The sequence below is a fragment of the Vulpes lagopus genome, chromosome 2, assembly GCF_018345385.1.
Source record: "Vulpes lagopus strain Blue_001 chromosome 2, ASM1834538v1, whole genome shotgun sequence".
Lineage (NCBI taxonomy): Eukaryota > Metazoa > Chordata > Mammalia > Carnivora > Canidae > Vulpes > Vulpes lagopus.
Window position 1 is genome coordinate 114,071,676 of NC_054825.1, and position 17,466 is coordinate 114,089,141.

At 38.1% G+C, this 17,466-nt stretch overlaps 1 protein-coding gene across 3 annotated transcripts in view; it reads left to right on the forward strand.

Annotated features, from left to right (window-relative positions):
- Positions 1 to 14,966, forward strand: part of DSE (dermatan sulfate epimerase) — a 79,533-nt gene extending 64,567 nt beyond the window's left edge. For 2 of the 3 annotated variants that reach the window (XM_041743596.1, XM_041743597.1), the window contains 4 exons: positions 2,609 to 2,862; positions 6,799 to 7,038; positions 10,095 to 10,302; positions 12,301 to 14,966. In XM_041743596.1, coding sequence (XP_041599530.1) covers positions 2,609 to 2,862; positions 6,799 to 7,038; positions 10,095 to 10,302; positions 12,301 to 14,062 — 2,464 coding nt within the window. In that variant the 3' untranslated portion in view covers positions 14,063 to 14,966. Of the gene's footprint in view, positions 1 to 2,608; positions 2,863 to 6,798; positions 7,039 to 10,094; positions 10,303 to 12,300 lie in introns of those variants that run through there. The other variant, XM_041743598.1, reaches the window with a different exon arrangement.
- The last annotated feature ends 2,500 nt before the right edge of the window (positions 14,967 to 17,466 follow it).

The window sequence follows — 17,466 nt, forward strand, 5'->3', positions numbered from 1 at the left end:
TTGTTGAGTTGAAAACTGCCTGGAATAAACAAGTGTAATGGGAGAGCTTGGAGATTTTCACAGAGATTGCATAATAATACTTCCTGAAGGATGAAAATTACAATAAATGTTCTTTGATCTATACAAATAAGTTCACTGGTAAAAAGAGAAATAAGTTCACTGGTTAATCAAATATGCCAGGGTTGGGCAGACAGTAGTGGTTCATTGATGTCAACTCTCCCATAATAGGTGGACATGCTGTCATGTATAGATGCATCATGACATGGCTCCAAGACACGGGCTGGGAAACAAATGACTCAGATTCTCTGCCTTGCTCACCAACCACCAGGAGTCACTGAAGACTGTGTTCCTAACTCCCTGGCACTGAGCTTGCAAGAGATGTTGTTTTTTTCCCTAAAAGTGGGGAATTAATTCACATTCTTCATAGTCTGTTTATAACCAGTACACACTAGCAAGCTGACGGGCAAGGTGGCTTTGTCTGTATCCAGATGGTTAAAAAAGTCATCAACCCTAGTTATGGGTTGCATAACTAGGCCATAGCACCAGGCCATAGCACCACAGCTAACCAAACACTGAAATAATGATTAAGTACCAAGAGATTGCTCCAGATTTCTGATTTTGTGATGATTACTTACTCACTGTTAATAGTGTGGCCTAGATTTATAGGCCTGTTCCTTCATTTTTCCTCTTTCCAAAACGGTTTGCTGAGCATCTTCTTTGTGTCAGACACTATTATAGGATTAGGGATCCAGTAGTGAATAAAATAGAGGAAAAAATAAAACCTTAGACTTGTAGAACTTAAAATCTGGTAGAGGATACATAAACATATACACACACAACACTAAGGCAAAAAAGTGAGAAAGGGAAATGAGATACCATCAGTTGGGGAGTGATGTTGAAATTCTGCAGCGTGGGCAGCCCTGGTGGCTCAGCGGTTTAGCGCTACCTTCAGTCCAGGGCGTGATCCTGGAGACCGGGAATCGAGTCCCACATCGGGCTCCCTGCATGGAGCCTGCTTCTCCTTCTGCCTATGTCTCTGCCTCTCTCTCTCTCTCTCTCTCTGTCTCTCATGAATAAATAAATAAAATTTAAAAAAAGAAATTCTGCAACGTGACCACAGACCACAGAAGGCATCATATAAACTCCTAAAAGAAGAATATAGTCTAGAGGAGATGGTCTCTCAGAATATTAAGTGTTCTTGTCCTGGGATCGATGGGGTTTGTATGGGAGAAATACTGCATCTTCATTTTCATTGACTCTAACTGAAATTTAGCAGTTCTTCCAAATCTTGAACATAGATACCCCTATAGTAATATTGGGAGAACTTACAACTTTGAGATAGGTAAGTATCACTTGATATTTTTGTATCACATTATAATTATTGTAGATACTATTGTTTATGCTTATCACTACTTATAAATTATAGTAGTTACTGTCTCTCCTATTAAATCTTATTTTTTAGTACCCTAATAAAGCACAGAGATCACAATTTTTTCCAAAAATCTGTATTGATAGATACATGTCAAAGTAACAGATTTCCTTATATCCCTTTGTATTCTATCTTACGAATTTTCAAACACTGAGAAAGAGGCTGAGGCTTCACCAGATTGCCCAGAGGTCAAGTGGTTCATGGCATAGAAATATTAACCTTTCATTTAATCCCCAATCAAGAGTATTCTTCCACCGCCCACCTGTACAGCACACTCTTCACTCGTGTCTCTGTCCCAGAGATTATGCAAATATATCTTGAGCACATGGGGAGGGCTTTCTGGATAGTTCCATGGAATTGTGATTGTGAAAGATCCCTTCGAAGCTTCCTGTGTAACGTAGGTCATGCACTGTTAAATAAAACATTGCAGAATAATGTAGCCAGCCAAGCAGAAACTTGGCTTCCTAGAAAATAATGGTTTCATACTTCACAGGTCAGTTTTTAGACTTCTCTGAAAGATACTCAAAGGAACTTAAAGGCAGTGCAGTTCATCTTACAAGAAGGAACGAGATGTAAAGATCTGAGTTAGAATCAGTTTATTTCACTAACACCAGATTTTTAGCCACTCTCCTCACTCTCACTCTCCTCGTGGCCTTGACCAAGTGGGTCTGTCCAGATTGAGAAGTCATAAACTATAAGCCAGAATACTTTCACCTGGTCCAGCCTGTGGGAAATAGGATGGGTGGGATACATGCTTCCACTGGTTTGCCAAAGCGGCCGAAAAACAGAACTGAGAACCTCTTATTTGTAGAGAGGGTAGTGTGAGTAGTAGTTAAATAGATGCTTCTGAGATTTTGCCCTGCTACTACATGTTATGTGCCTTAGATCTATTTTAATATATTCTTCTACCTCTCATCAAAAATAAAAAGTCAAAAGTAAAAATTCTCAACATCTTGATGTGGCCAGAAAGCTGACAGAGGAAAGCATTCGCTCTAAAATTTTCACACGAGACAGACTTTATGCTGTGTCTAATGTGGAAGGAAGCTAATTATGAGGCATTAAACCTCTTAGATTGTATCTTCCATTGTGCCCTTTCCTCCTAAGAAACAGACCCTCGAAAAGTGTGATAAATGCTGTGGGACTGTTGCACTCATTCATGTGGTTGATTTTCCTTGGCAGGCTGGTGAAAGATGCTCCTTGGGATGAAGTCCCGCTTGCTCACTCTCTGGTTGGTTTTGCCACTGCCTATGACTTCTTGTACAACTACTTGAGCAAGACACAACAGGAAAAGTTTCTTGAAGTGATTGCCAACGTCTCCGGATATATGTATGAAACTTCATACAGGAGAGGATGGGGATTTCAGTACCTTCACAATCATCAGCCCACCAACTGCATGGCCTTGCTCACAGGAAGCCTTGTTTTGATGAATCAAGGTGCGTGTGAATACAGCTGAGGGAATGCCCAAGCCAACATCTGTCACCGTTGTCTTGTGAGCAGAGCATTTTTATACCTAGCCTTCATACATGTTCATACTTGGATCCTAACTGGACTCACGAGATGAAGTAATATCCAGGGCTTCTCTTAGACAGTTGAGAGACATCTCTTCTTCATTTCTGCTAGTTACATCAGCCTGCAGGTTATTTAAGTAAGGCTTTGGATCGTGCCAAGCCATATCCCTACAGCATGCAGTCAGTGGTGAATATTCATTTCCCCAGAGAATTTTGACTGTGAAGACAGCCTTCCTGGATAAACGTAGTTTTTAAAAGCTAAATAGGTGGTTTATTATTTCAAATGAATGTTCTTTGCATACAGATGTGCATCATTACAACACCAATTTTTTCTCTAAGGACTTAAAACAACCAGTCTAGATCATTTAGGTCAAATCTGGAGGTGACTTTTGTGGGTCACATAGCTACTTTGCTTTAATGTATTACATAATTGCTGATATTACATTTTCTCTGTTCTTGTAATTCTGAATTAATTAAAACACCTATGAAAGTCTATGTATGATTTAATTAGACTATATTTAAGAAAAGCAGCCCTAAGATCACAGTGAATTATTAGGATATTAAGTATATACTTGGAGCCCGCAAGTCTAACAGAACTCTTGACTACTTACCCACAAGAATTACTATGCATTTTGTAGATTATCCAGCATCAGATTTCCTCCAAGTCTGGCTTTCTCCCTTGTCTTATCAACCAGCCATCATTTTTAATTAGTCTTAAAGGAAAAGAAACTAATATGAATCAAACATATGACATGTGTTCATCCTTGTTCCTATTTAATTGTCCCATCAGCCATATAAGGTAGCTGGGATTTGGACCAGTTCTGGCCAAATTCAAAGTTCACTCTCTTTCCACTATATTTTGTTGCCTCTCTTGGAGTAGAGATTCAATTTATAGTAATGTAAGGAAAGCTTTATGAGGGCCAAGTTTCATCCTAGCTTCTATAGCCCTCTAATCGCACAGAAACAAACAAGATTTAAAAGATCAAAATGCAAAAAAAAATTAATAAAATATCAAAATACACATCTTCAACTATTTATAAATAAATCCCAAGGCCTGTGAAAAGACATCATCATGAAATGGTGGAAGGAACCCAGGATAAGCTAGCTCTCAGCCTGGGGTCTTGGGTTTTAGCCTAGTATAGTATTATTTCTTCATATAAACTTTTAGTTATTTAGTAGCTGGAATAGAGCTTATTTCTTCATTCTTTATGGTAGGTAAAATTACTCCAGATAACATGCAGGCATCGAAAACACTGGTTCAGATTAGGTCAAAATGTATAATTCTCCTCTGGCAGGGGTTTCCATGTGCAATTATTTTCTATTACAGTTGTGGGTGACTCAGGGATACAGTGTTGCAGAATCGCCACATAGGCAATGTACATATTTATAAGATGATTGGACAGAGGAAGAAGTGAAATCTCTGGCCCTGCCCATCCCAGTTAATAATCAGGCTTATAATCCTGCCTTTCTAGGCATACTCACTACCGTTAGGAGCTACCACACAGGCTGTTTCAACAATCCCATGTTCCCCAGACCAGCCTCATAGATGCTCGGGGAGCTTAGTGTACTGACACTTCCCATTGGACTCACATACAATCTCAAAAGTGGGAGAATTAGAATGTTCTCTCTGATGTCCTAACTCTATCTAAGGCTTGGTGCACAGGGACCACGGGATCACACAGAAGCAGCTTACAAATCAGTTGGAAGGAAGACATGTGAAATGTCTAAATGAATATGCAATGAGATAAGGGATGTCTTGAAGCTATGGTTAAATATCGATTGAGTGTATTGAGCTTGAATTCAGGACAACAGTGTTCTTTGGGTGAGTTTGAGAAGGTTCATAGAACTTTGAAAGATAGGATATGGATAAGTGAAAATAATGAAGAACATTCCAGCAGGGTATATGGCTGGTGGTAAAGCACAGGGCATAGCATCAATAACAATATCAACGCCTGAAAACAGTATTGCACTGTATGTTAACTAAAATTTAAATAGAAATAAAATAACGATATCAGTGCCTCATATTGACAGATTTGAAGTTTACAAAGGTAGACATTGCCTCATATCTCCTGAACAAGATGGTTGTAAGGAAAAAAAATCAGGGAAAACCAGGTAATGTGATACCAGGGAGCAGTAAGTAGCAGGCCTGATTATAAGCATTCCTTTGGAGTCTGGTTGGAGATGAGGATACAGAGAAGAAAAAGATGAAGACGACTAGAATTTTAAACCCAAATGATTACAGAATGGAAACTAAAAGCTATCCAGAAGACTGGCATGTCAGGTGTAGAGCTGGATAGGAGGAGTCAGGGTACATTCACAGCCACCTCTTCAAGTTGAGCCTGAGATCAGTGCTGCCCTCATGAGATGGGATCCAGGTCTGACAGAGTCTCAGACCTTGGATTCACGCTGAGATCTGGTGGTCCCGGGGCCCCTGGAAGCCCTCACACCCAACACACGAGCACAGTAGGCTATGGTAGTGTTCAACGCTGGTGATCATACACGTCTGTGGGAGCAAAGCAACAAGACTCCATCCACATCGGGAGGCAATGAGCTTAATTGTATCCTTACCAGTTGTATGTTTTAAATATAAGCACACAAAACAAAATTGAAATCTAAAGACCTAGATTCAGATCAAAGGTTATGTTCATTTTTTGGTCATGTGTCAGAGGTCTTGAACAAGTCAAGCTTTCTGTAATTCTGGAGTAATAAAGCCTAATTGAATTAGTAAAAGGATTAAGTAAGGTTGTGTTCAGTGCTGTGTAAATTACAAATGTTTTAGAAATGCAAGTTCTTATTATTACCTAAATGCTAGTCTTGCAAGAATTATAGAAAGCTAGCAGTTTTGAGTCAAAAGTATTTCATAAAAATTTTAAGGCCTTTAATTTTTAGTTGCAGAAGTAGAAAAATGTGACAGGTTGAAGTGCTTGCACAAAATTTTGTAGCTCATTTTTTTGGCAGATTTGGCACTCCCAGTTGGTTTCTTTCTTTCTTTTTTTTAATTTTTATTTTTAAAATTTTTGTTTATTTTTTCCATTGATATTTTTCACTAGATTTTTTATTAGATTGTCACTCCAGTGGTGCCTCAACCTACTGTGCTGCCTTTTGAGATCCTGTGGAATCTAAAGGCACATACAGGATGAGAAATTGTCTTCTAATGATGGAACAAATTGAAGACTATCTGCCTAACTTGTATAGTATTTGCAGCTTGTTAAAAATCCTATAAAATAATGGCACAATTTATATAAATGATAAGCTTCAAAAATATTTTCAAGTAGTAGTTTTTAGAAAAACTGAATAGAAGTCTCAATATACAGATCTTTTTTAAGATATTTATTTATTTACCTATCTGAGAGAGCGAGCAAGAGCATGTGCCAACAGAGAGTGGGGGAGAGGGGCAGAAGGAGAGGGACAAGCAGACTCTGCACTCAACGCAGAGCCCCATGTAGGGCTCAAGCCCACCACCTTGAGATCATGACCTAAGCCGAAACCGAGAGTCATTTAAACTGACTGAGCCACCCGGTACCCCCAGATCTTTTCTTGTAAACTTAAAGTTATATGCAGTTTGTAATCTTGGATGTGATGGGATTTCAAATTTATTATAGATAAGAAACTAATACTCATTTCAAGGTTTATCTTCATTTAATTAATAACTGACTTGTATTCAAGAACTTTTTAACTTATATCACAGACCCGACACAAACCTGGATTAGCAAAATGTGATTTATAATGTTGGTAGGTGAGAGTTTTACAAAATGCTATTTGCACTGTAGTCAGATAACTCAGAGGGTTTTATTTGGCCATAATTTTCCCTACGCTTCATTGCAGCCATAGTCATTGTTTCCATGTGTTTTCATTCTCCAGGGTATCTTCAAGAAGCCTATTTATGGACCAAACAAGTTCTGACCATCATGGAGAAGTCTCTGGTCTTGCTCCGAGAGGTGACAGATGGTTCCCTCTACGAAGGAGTTGCATATGGCAGCTACACCACTAGATCACTCTTCCAGTATATGTTTCTGGTTCAGAGGCACTTTGACATCAACCACTTTGGCCACCCATGGCTTAAACAACACTTTGCATTTATGTATAGAACCATCCTACCAGGTAGTGAAGAATCATTAACTATTACAGTTTTTTCTAATTATGAAACTGGGTTAGACTAGGAAGAGAAATGTGGAGTTTGATATTGAAATAAAAGGGATTTTTTTAATAAAAAAAATCAAGGAACTCAAGAGTTGCATATAACCAGAGCATTTGGGAAGTTATTATGAAGATTTGTGATATATGTATTATAAAGCTCAGAGCATAATGGATGGATCAAATATAATTTGTAGCTCCCACAGCACTTTTATTTTTGTTGATGTAAAACTTGGGTACATATACAAACTCATTTTCTTGAATCTTAACAAATTATAAACATTTATGGTTACATGTTAATTTTCCTTTACATGCAATCCCAAATTGATCCTCTTTTGTTTTTTAGTTTTTTTATTTTCAAACTGTTCAGATACTCAAAATGAAAAATTATACCTACATATTTGTTGGAGCTTTAATCTTTTCTTTAAATAGTTTACTGAAATAAATAGTATAAAATAGAAAAAATTGAAAAATGAATTGTTACAAAACTTCTAATTCCTTGTTGCCATGTAGCTCAGCCTTCTAAGAGAACTAGCTCTAAAAAAAGATATATATGATTTAAGAACACTTTCATTTCTAGGACAGCCTTATAACTCTTTGTTTCTAAAGAGGACTAAGATGTCAGGAAAAGGTTAGTAGGTATATTTTCATCAGGATGGGGATTTTTGTAACACCCAAAAAACAGATAATCCAGTTGATAAATGGGGAAAGACATGAATAGTTTTCCAAAGAAGACATCCAGATGGCCAACAGACACATGAAAAGATATTCAACATCACTCATCATCAGAGAAATACACATCAAAACCACAAAGAGATCCACTTCACACCAGTCAGAATGGCTAAAATTAGCAACACAAGAAACAAGTGTTTGCAAGAATGTGGAGAAAGGGGAATCCTCTTACCCTATTGGTGGGAACACAAACTGGTGCAGCCACTCTGGAAAATAGTATGGAGCTTCCTTAAAAAGTTAAAAATAGAGCTACTCTATGACCCAGCAATTGCACTACTAGGTATTTACCTAAAGGATACAAAGATACAGATTCTAAGGGGCACATGAACCCTGATGTTCATAGCAACAGTATCAATAATAGCCAAACTAGAAAGAGCCCAAATGTCCATTGACTGATGAACAGATAAAGGAGAGGTGGTGTGTGTGTGTGTATGTGTATATAATGAAATATTCAGCCATCAAAAAGAATGATATCTTGCCATTTGCAACAACATGGATGGAGCAAGAGTGTATTATGTGCTAACTGAAATGAGTTAGAGAAGGACAAATACCATATATTTCACTCATATGTGGTGGAATTTAAGAAACAAAAGATGAACATATGGGAGGAGGGGGGAAAGAAAAAAGAGAGGAAACAAGCCATAGGAGACTCTTAAAGATAGAGAACAAACTAAGGGTTGATCGGAGGAGGTGGTTGGGGGATGGGCTGGATGGGCAATGGGAATTAAGGAGGATGCTTGTAATGAGCACTGGGTGTTGATTGTAAGTGATGAATCATTGAATTCTACTCCTGAAGCTAATATTGCACTGTAGGTTAACTAGAATTTAAATTAAAATTTGAAAAGAAAAAAAAAAAGGAAACAAGGATGGGGATTTTTTTCCTCCAGTGAAATGCAATTTTTAGGTAGTGATTCTAGATCTACAGTAAAGAATTCAGTCTTTAAATCTTTTTGCTCTGGTTGCATATATATGGACTGAATAGAATCTCCATTATTGCATTAAATATCCAAAAAGTAACGCAGAGCAAAAGGATCATAAGATTTTTAAAGTTTAGTTGAGACTTAACTTTCAGAACCCTAGTGTTTTATTGCTTATTCTTAGATAGGCAGGAGAGGCCTGTTTTGTAGTTTATCTTGATAGACAAAGGCCATCTAAAGCCAGGGACCTTGGAAGAGGTCTCAGTGCTTTGTAATTTGATCTGAGATCTGACAGCCAGCCATATCACTGCTGTGAGCTGTCTGTGACTGCCTCCTAAACTGGAAAGACAGTATGAACACCTCTAAGAGGAAGATTCATGTATTTGTGTCAATTAATCCAGCAAACCCTTATTGAATATGTTCCAGGCACTGTACCAGGCAGGGGATTCAAAGAGAAATAAAACATACTTGCTTTCAGGAAATTCACAGATAAATAGAAGACTCAGAAAATTACATTTCACCATAAGGACTCACTCAGAATAGCATTTACTAAACTGATAGAAGCAAAACACATCAGCTGTAAATTATGTAAATATGATCATGGTATAATTTTAGAAGGGATTGTATGTTAAAAGTCAACTTGTTCTCAACAACCTTTCTCTCTTTTTTTTCCCTCTCCAATGGCTATTCTAGTAATGATTATTCCTGTCTGGCCCAGAGTTGTGTCCCATTCCTTTTCAAGAACACCTGCATATCCAGTCTTAACCTGTTTTTGTTTTGCTGTATGATCTTTGCATTTCCTGTCTTTAACTTCCAGCAGCACATATTAGCACGATCTTCTATGGGAATTATTAAGTTTCCTTCCTATAAAACTGCAGTGTCTTCTTTAAGCCTTATAACTTCACTTTTTTGGGATGCCAAATTGAAGCACCTTATGTCGTTATCTTGGTGTGGAAGGTCGGTTGAGTTGGTAGGAAAGCTGGATGCTCATTCCAGGTTCAGGAGATCACCATGCACCAGAGGAGAGCATATGTGTCTGCAGTTATAATGACACATAGCATGGACATTGGAAAATGAAGAAGGTGGGGTGTATACTAAGCATTAAGAATTATGGCACTTCCACTACCAATGATAAGTTGCCACACAGCAAATACAAACTTGCACGCTAGATTTGTGGAGGACCTTCAGAGGGAGTATCATTAAGTAGTCTGGGGTGAAGCATGGACATCATGCTTTTTGGGTTGTTTTTTTTTTTTTAATCTAAGATACACAGTTGATTCTAATTTGCAAGCAGGATTGAAAATCATTGTTTAGATCTTTATGGGAGCGTGCAGTTTTAAATTTATCTTAATTCTGTCAAACTTCCTTCCCCAGGGTTTCAAAGAACTGTGGCTATTGCAGACTCAAATTACAACTGGTTTTATGGTCCAGAAAGCCAATTAGTGTTCCTGGATAAATTTGTCATGCGTAACGGCAGTGGTAACTGGCTGGCTGACCAAATCAGGAGGAACCGTGTGACGGAAGGTCCAGGGACACCATCCAAAGGGCAGCGCTGGTGTACTCTTCACACAGAATTTCTCTGGTAGGACATGCTGAGCTATCTTTAAAAAGAAATTGTCCCAAGAGGTACAGTGTGCTAGTTTTCTGCATTTAAAAATAGAAAAACTAAGACACTTTGTAATCCCTTCTCCATATGCCACCTCAGCACTGGCAGTTTTAATTCCTGTCGCAGCGTTTGACACTCTGCTAGAGACATTTCCTTTCATAGATGTGCATGTTTTTATTTACATAATTTTTGAAATCATATAAAGATAAAAAGCACAAAATTTAGACTGGGTTATTCCGACAATCACACCAAAGAAATAAATAAATAAAGGTAGGATAATGTTTTGTTTTAGTAAATGGAGCATTATAATCTTCTAATAACAAAACTGTTACTGAATTTTCAAAACTGTGTAAAATTGTTTGACAGTATTTGACAGTTTCACTTTGATAATAAAAGAACCATGTAATTTTTTCTGCCTTAATCTTTTAAGCCCAGAAAGAGAAGCCAGTCTCCTTTTTAAAGTACTGCCAAATACATTGTTGGCATCCAATAAATTAAAATAAAAATTACAGGGAACTGGTTACTCATTAATCCTTGATGTCTTTTCAAGCTATTGAAATGTGTATTCAATTCCAAAATAAGCTTCTGTGGTTTGATTTGCTTCTCATCATAATTTTTTTTTAGTTTAAACAATTAAGAAGAACAAAAATACTAATAAAGTTATAACTGGTTATAATTTAACCAGCATTTTTAAAAACTATTACAGTTGAAGTAGATATATTAACATATAACAATTCATGACTCCTGTTAGGGGTGTGATGTAATTATTTAATACTGATTTCACTTACCCTAAATAAACAACCAGGAGTGTTCTATAAACCTGACTCTAGGTGTCAGATTAATGCTAAGTCTAACTTGGTTCAAAATCTGCCATTCATAGGAATATGCAAACTGACCACAGAGAAGTATGGCCAATTCATCTTGTGTCTGGATTTGTTAAATCACAATAATTAAGCCAACATTATTAACTAGACCTGAGTAGAGACACAGTTTCTGATGGCCTGAGACTGTAGAACAACAGACAAAACGGCCAAAATCAAACACCAGTAATACTAACCATAGGTGATTGATTCATTTTAGAGAGATCTAAGAGCTAATAGTATAGGCCTGCCTTTCTTCCCTTGAGGAGGAAATCATCTAAACCTGTCTGAACGTTATCTCAAATCATCAAAAGCAAATAATCATGTTTCAGGGCCCCTCTCTGACTCAGAAACCTGTGTTCTTAATAGCTGCGGAAGTTTAATGTTAACTATTGTATAAATTTAATAATAAAATTTGTCATAAATAAAAATGAGAGGCCATTTTTTGTCCAAAGTCCATGATATCATCTGAAGATTAAAACAAAGCTCGTGGTTGTTGGTAGGCAGTAGTAGCCACACTTATAATCTCCCAGTATTAGTAGTTTCTTGAATTTTATCCACTTATATTCTTAGATGTGGTATCAGCAGTAAATTTTTTCAAATATATGAAGTTTAATTCTATTAAAATTAATTTTTTAGAGGGCGAAAAGTACTCTACCAAGCTTTCAGTGTCAGTTGTCACAGAACAATACTTCCTTACAAGTCTAGGCTTGTTAGAGTCTAGATCCTAACATGAGGTTCTCAAGAATAGGAGCCCCTAGACTAGAAGTTTAGAAGTGTAATTCTGTGAGCCCCGGTCCTTCGGATGGCAGCTCTGAAATCATTAAGTGAAGAAGGTCCATGTGGTGATTAGAGGCAACAGTCATTCAGGCTCAAACCCAAGGATCACAGGTAATGAAGATAGACTCCTCTCCCCCTCACGAAGGGTGTTCCCCCATGCATGCTCATCCATGGGTTTTCCAGACTTGTCCCTCCTCCAGAAGCCACTGCCAGCACTCTGGGTATCATTTGTGGTGTTTCCTCCAGCCACAGTGCAAAGTGGCATCACAGTACTGACGGGCTATTTTAACTTCCACCAGAAAACCATTTAATTTTGAAAAACTAATCCTTTCAGGTACGATGCCAGCTTGAAATCTGTTCCGCCTCCGGATTTTGGGACCCCTACATTGCATTATTTTGAAGACTGGGGTGTTGTGACTTACGGAAGTGCCCTGCCCGCAGAAATCAACAGATCTTTTCTTTCCTTCAAGTCGGGAAAACTTGGGGGCCGTGCAATATATGACATTGTCCACAGAAACAAATACAAAGATTGGATCAAAGGATGGAGAAATTTTAATGCAGGGCATGAACATCCTGATCAAAACTCATTTACTTTTGCTCCCAATGGTGTGCCTTTCATTACTGAGGCTCTCTATGGGCCAAAGTACACCTTCTTCAACAACGTTTTGATGTTTTCCCCAGCTGTGTCAAAGAGCTGCTTTTCTCCTTGGGAGGGTCAGGTCACGGAAGACTGCTCTTCAAAATGGTCTAAATACAAGCATGACCTGGCAGCCAGCTGTCAGGGGAGGGTGGTTGCAGCAATGGAGAAAAACGGAGTGGTTTTCATCCGAGGAGAAGGCGTGGGAGCTTATAACCCACAGCTGAATCTGAAGAATGTTCAGAGGAATCTGTTCCTCCTGCATCCACAGCTGCTTCTCCTTGTGGACCAAATACACCTGGGAGACAAGAGCCCTCTGGAGACGGCGGCAAGCTTCTTCCACAATGTGGATGTCCCTTTCGAGGAGACAGCGGTAGATGGGGTCCACGGGGCTTTCATCAGGCAGCGGGACGGTCTCTACAAAATGTACTGGATGGACGATACTGGCTACAGTGAGAAAGCAACCTTGGCTTCAGTGACGTACCCTCGGGGCTATCCCTACAATGGGACAAACTATGTGAATGTCACCGTGCGCCTCCGGAGTCCCATCACCAGGACAGCTTACCTCTTCATAGGGCCATCGGTAGACGTTCAGAGCTTCAGCGTCCACGGAGACACCCAGCAGCTGGACGTGTTCATAGCCACCAGCCAGCATGCCTACGCCACTTACCTTTGGAGCGGAGAGACCGCGGGACAATCCGCCTTTGCACAGGTCATTGCAGATCGTCAGAAAATTCTGTTCGACCGGAGCTCAGCCATCAAGAGCACCACCATCCCGGAGGTGAAGGACTATGCCACTGTGGTGGAACAGAACCTGCAGCGTTTTAAGCCCGTGTTCCAGCTGCTGGAGAAGCAGATCCTGTCCCGGGTCCGCAACACAGCTAGCTTTAGGAAGACTGCCGAGCGCCTGCTGAGGTTTTCAGACAAGAGGCAGACGGAGGAGGCCATTGATAGGATTTTTGCCATATCGCAGCAGCAGCAGCAGCAGCAAAGCAAGTCAAAGAAAAACCGAAGGGTAGGCAAACGTTATAAATTTGTGGACGCCGTCCCTGATATTTTTGCACAGATTGAAGTCAATGAAAAAAAGATTCGACAGAAAGCTCAGATCTTGGCACAGAAAGAACTGCCCATAGATGAAGATGAAGAAATGAAAGACCTTTTAGACTTTGCAGATGTGACATATGAGAAACACAAAAACGGTGGTGCCCTGAAAGGCCGGTTTGGACAGGCCCGGATGATGACAACAACGCGCAGCAGAGCCCCGTCGCTGTCATCTTCCTACACCAGACTGTTCCTGATCCTGAACATTGCTATTTTCTTTGTCATGTTGGCAATGCAACTGACTTATTTCCAGAGGGCCCAGAGCCTGCATGGCCAAAGATGTCTTTATGCAGTCCTTCTAATAGATAGCTGTATTTTATTGTATTTGTATTCTTCTTGTTCCCAATCACAGTGTTAGCACTAAAGCTATACATTGTTTGGTCATTTTGTGGTCACAAGAGTCTATGCAAAAAAAAAAAAAAAAAAAGCCCTAGTTTGTTACTGGACTTTTTAATCTCAGATTCCTTTTAACAAATTAAGGGGAAGATATTTTCACACAAGAAGCCAGGGATATGGAGAAATCAGAATTGGAAAGGCAAAGATTTATCAGAGGAATAAGAGTAGCTTGGTTGTCCCATGGTGTTTCTGGAAGTATTTGGCATGGCTAATTTAGTAGTCCACATAATACTACTCTTCAGAAGAAACAACAAGTCTGGTTTTAAGGAAAAGATTTAGATAGATTTGGGTTTTATTGATATTAATATAATGCTATTAGCAATTTCCAGATACTATTTTATGGAAAAGACTGAAGCACACAGTGCTGAGAAATTCAGAAAAAATTTAAATGGTGTAGTCATGGTGAAAAATAAGTATTATTAAGTCCTGGTATGGTGGTGTTAACTTTCTTGACAAGTAGTTCATTAGTTAAATGAAAACAGGATCTCCATATTGGATTACTATTCGGACAGCACAATAAAATAATGCCAGACAATCATTAAAATTTTTAAATATATTTTCAGTAGAAAAACATATCAGTGAGTGGATATTTCCTTGATGTTGGTCTCTGCAGACACATAATGCATCAGTTGGTTGTTCAATAAGTAAGACAATTACAGGTAACTTAATTTTCTATTTTCCACATATGGAAAACTGTTGTAGAGTTGAGCCAGTGGCTCAACTTGAAAATGAAATATTTTATATCCCAAACATTGATTTCAATACCAAAGAAGATTGGGAAGCTAAAATTTGGATATGATTCTTATGTTTTTTTAATAGAAAATGTTAAGTTTATTTTGCTAAATAAACATCGTAATTATGATTTATCTATAGAGTCTCTCTTCTTTGTTCTATTACATTAAACACGTTTGCAACAGCTTTGAAATCCTTGAAGATAACTGTTTATTTGGGCCCGCATTAATTAAATTTGTTAAGTAGTGTTTGAATTGAAAGAAGTAATTTCTCTGCTTATTTACCTTTTAGTTGTCTAGACATATTTTAAACATTTAAAACAAAAGCCAACTTCTGATATTTAAGTAATTAAAGACATAAAATCTTCATAGTTCTTGTCAAGCAAGTTCTCAGGTGGTAACAGGAGCACAGAGTGCTGGGAACATGTTCCACGGTTTATATTTCAGCAGAAGAAAGTCACCTACTTATAGAGAACTTAAGAGTAAATTAACTTATATTCCATATATTTGAGTCTTGCAGACTTCCTTGAAACCAGAAAATACACTTGGCTCAAAGTTTAGTAAGGACACACTCGCTGATTTGTAGGTCTAAAGTAATAATGGCAATATTTTCTTTTAATTAGTCCTTTATATTCGTGGAAATACCAGTATGTGACAGAAAATGGGCATAAGGAAACCCTTAGAAACATCTTTTTGCAGTTCTAATTCTGAACCTTCTTACACAGAGAAAACACAAGTTTTGACTTCACTCTTTACACTTGGCATCTAGAAGATGACTTCTGAGGGGAAGTATTTTTTCTTCTTTTGTGGAGGAAGTCTCTAGGGAGGATGTCATTACACACTGTTTAAAAGAATAATGTTTTCAAAAGAATAATGCTTCCGTTTGTCCTGGGAAGGATGGATGCTGTTACTGGGATTTAAACTTGCTTTATGTGACAGATTCTCCGTTTACTTAACCTCATTCAACATTCCTCTCTTCTCTTTCTCATTTGAGAAGATGAATTGTCTGAAACGATCAAAAGCAAATTTTGAAAAAAAGGGAAAATTGCTCTTTGAGGCTACCAAAGCGAACCTGATCTCAGATCCAAAAACTCAAGGCACGCTTTCTAATACGGATAGAAAGTGCAAGTGAGTGCCAAATCCAGCTTACCTTTTGTTTTCATTAGGTTAGGGCACACAGTAAATTAGTCATCATAGCATGCTGCAGTCTAACACGTTAGTTCATTCTTTAATTTTTAAAAATATGATAATCATGGATCTTTGAAACAAAATTGATTAAATGGGGTTTTTTTTTCTTCCAATTGGACCTCTAATTCACTTAAAAAGAAATTTCCACAGGCAATGACTTAAGTGGTTAAGTTAAAAAAAAAAAATGCTGAAAGGAAGCACAGCTCTTTATAATGAGACATGTTTTATATCATATTTGAATTAAACTAAGGAACTCTTTGTATCTTCCAGAAAACCAAAAAATGTTAAATCTTCCTTGTAAAATGAGTAATCAATTACGGAATCTGTTTCAGTGCTACTCACTATGAAAGGAGTGTTTCAAGTTCCCTGAATAACATGTAAGCTGTTGTTCAAGGATTGGCAGGGCTCTTAGTCCTAGCCTTAAAGAAAATTTGGGAATTATTAGCATACAGAGCTTGTCTGTGCAGTAGAAGGGACATATTCCCTGGTTGGTAACTCCTTAGCTTCTAAACAGTCAGGATGATGGATGAGACATCTCATCTGCTACGAACAGTCTTTGAGATCATTGTTGTTATAATTGTTAATAAAGTCAAGTGGAAGACCTTACTCTGGGACTGTTTTAATCATTAAAATGTATTGTATCACTAGGATATTGAATTAATTCTTCCACAAATATTTCAGCCATGATTTTAAAGAAGTAGCAAAATTCCACATTTAATGCTTTTAATAGAATATTATGCCCACTGATTTTTAAAAGAAAAATTTACCTTATGATTTATTCTGTTTTTAAAAACATTGTTGGTAGTTCACAAACCACCCACAAAGGAGTTCGAGATTTCTCCACAAATTTTTCAGAGAAAGCATATGGTGGAATGTTGTATTTGTAAGCCAAAAAATAAATTCATGTTTTTCCTTAGAAATATAAGACAAGATTAAAATGGATATAATCATGGGTAGAAAGGCCATGTAATTTATCATCTAAAGTAGGCACTTTTTAGAATTAAAGGAGAGGTGAACAACAGATATAAACCAAGACTGTTCTGAGAACACTGGGACATACGGTCATCTATGCCACAGATGATTAATTCAGGAAATATAAGGGGTCAGGATGGGGCGTGTGAAGGTCCGACTTGAACTTTAGTACTAAAAAAAGAACTTGAGGGGCACCTGGGTGGCTCAGTGGTTGAGTGTCTGTCTTTGGCTCAGGGCGTGATCCCGGGGTCCTAGGATCAAGTCTCTCATTGGGCTCCCTGCATGGAGCCTGCTTCTCCCTCTGCCTGTGTCTCTGCCTCTCTCTCCCCATCTCCCATGAGTAAATAAATAAAATCTTTAAAAAAAAAAAAAAAGGAACTTGAGATAATCTGATTGAATCTCCAAACTTGGCAGGTGGGGAAATAGGGTCTCCCACTTCCTGTCCATGCTTATTGCTGTGCTTATTTCATTTTTG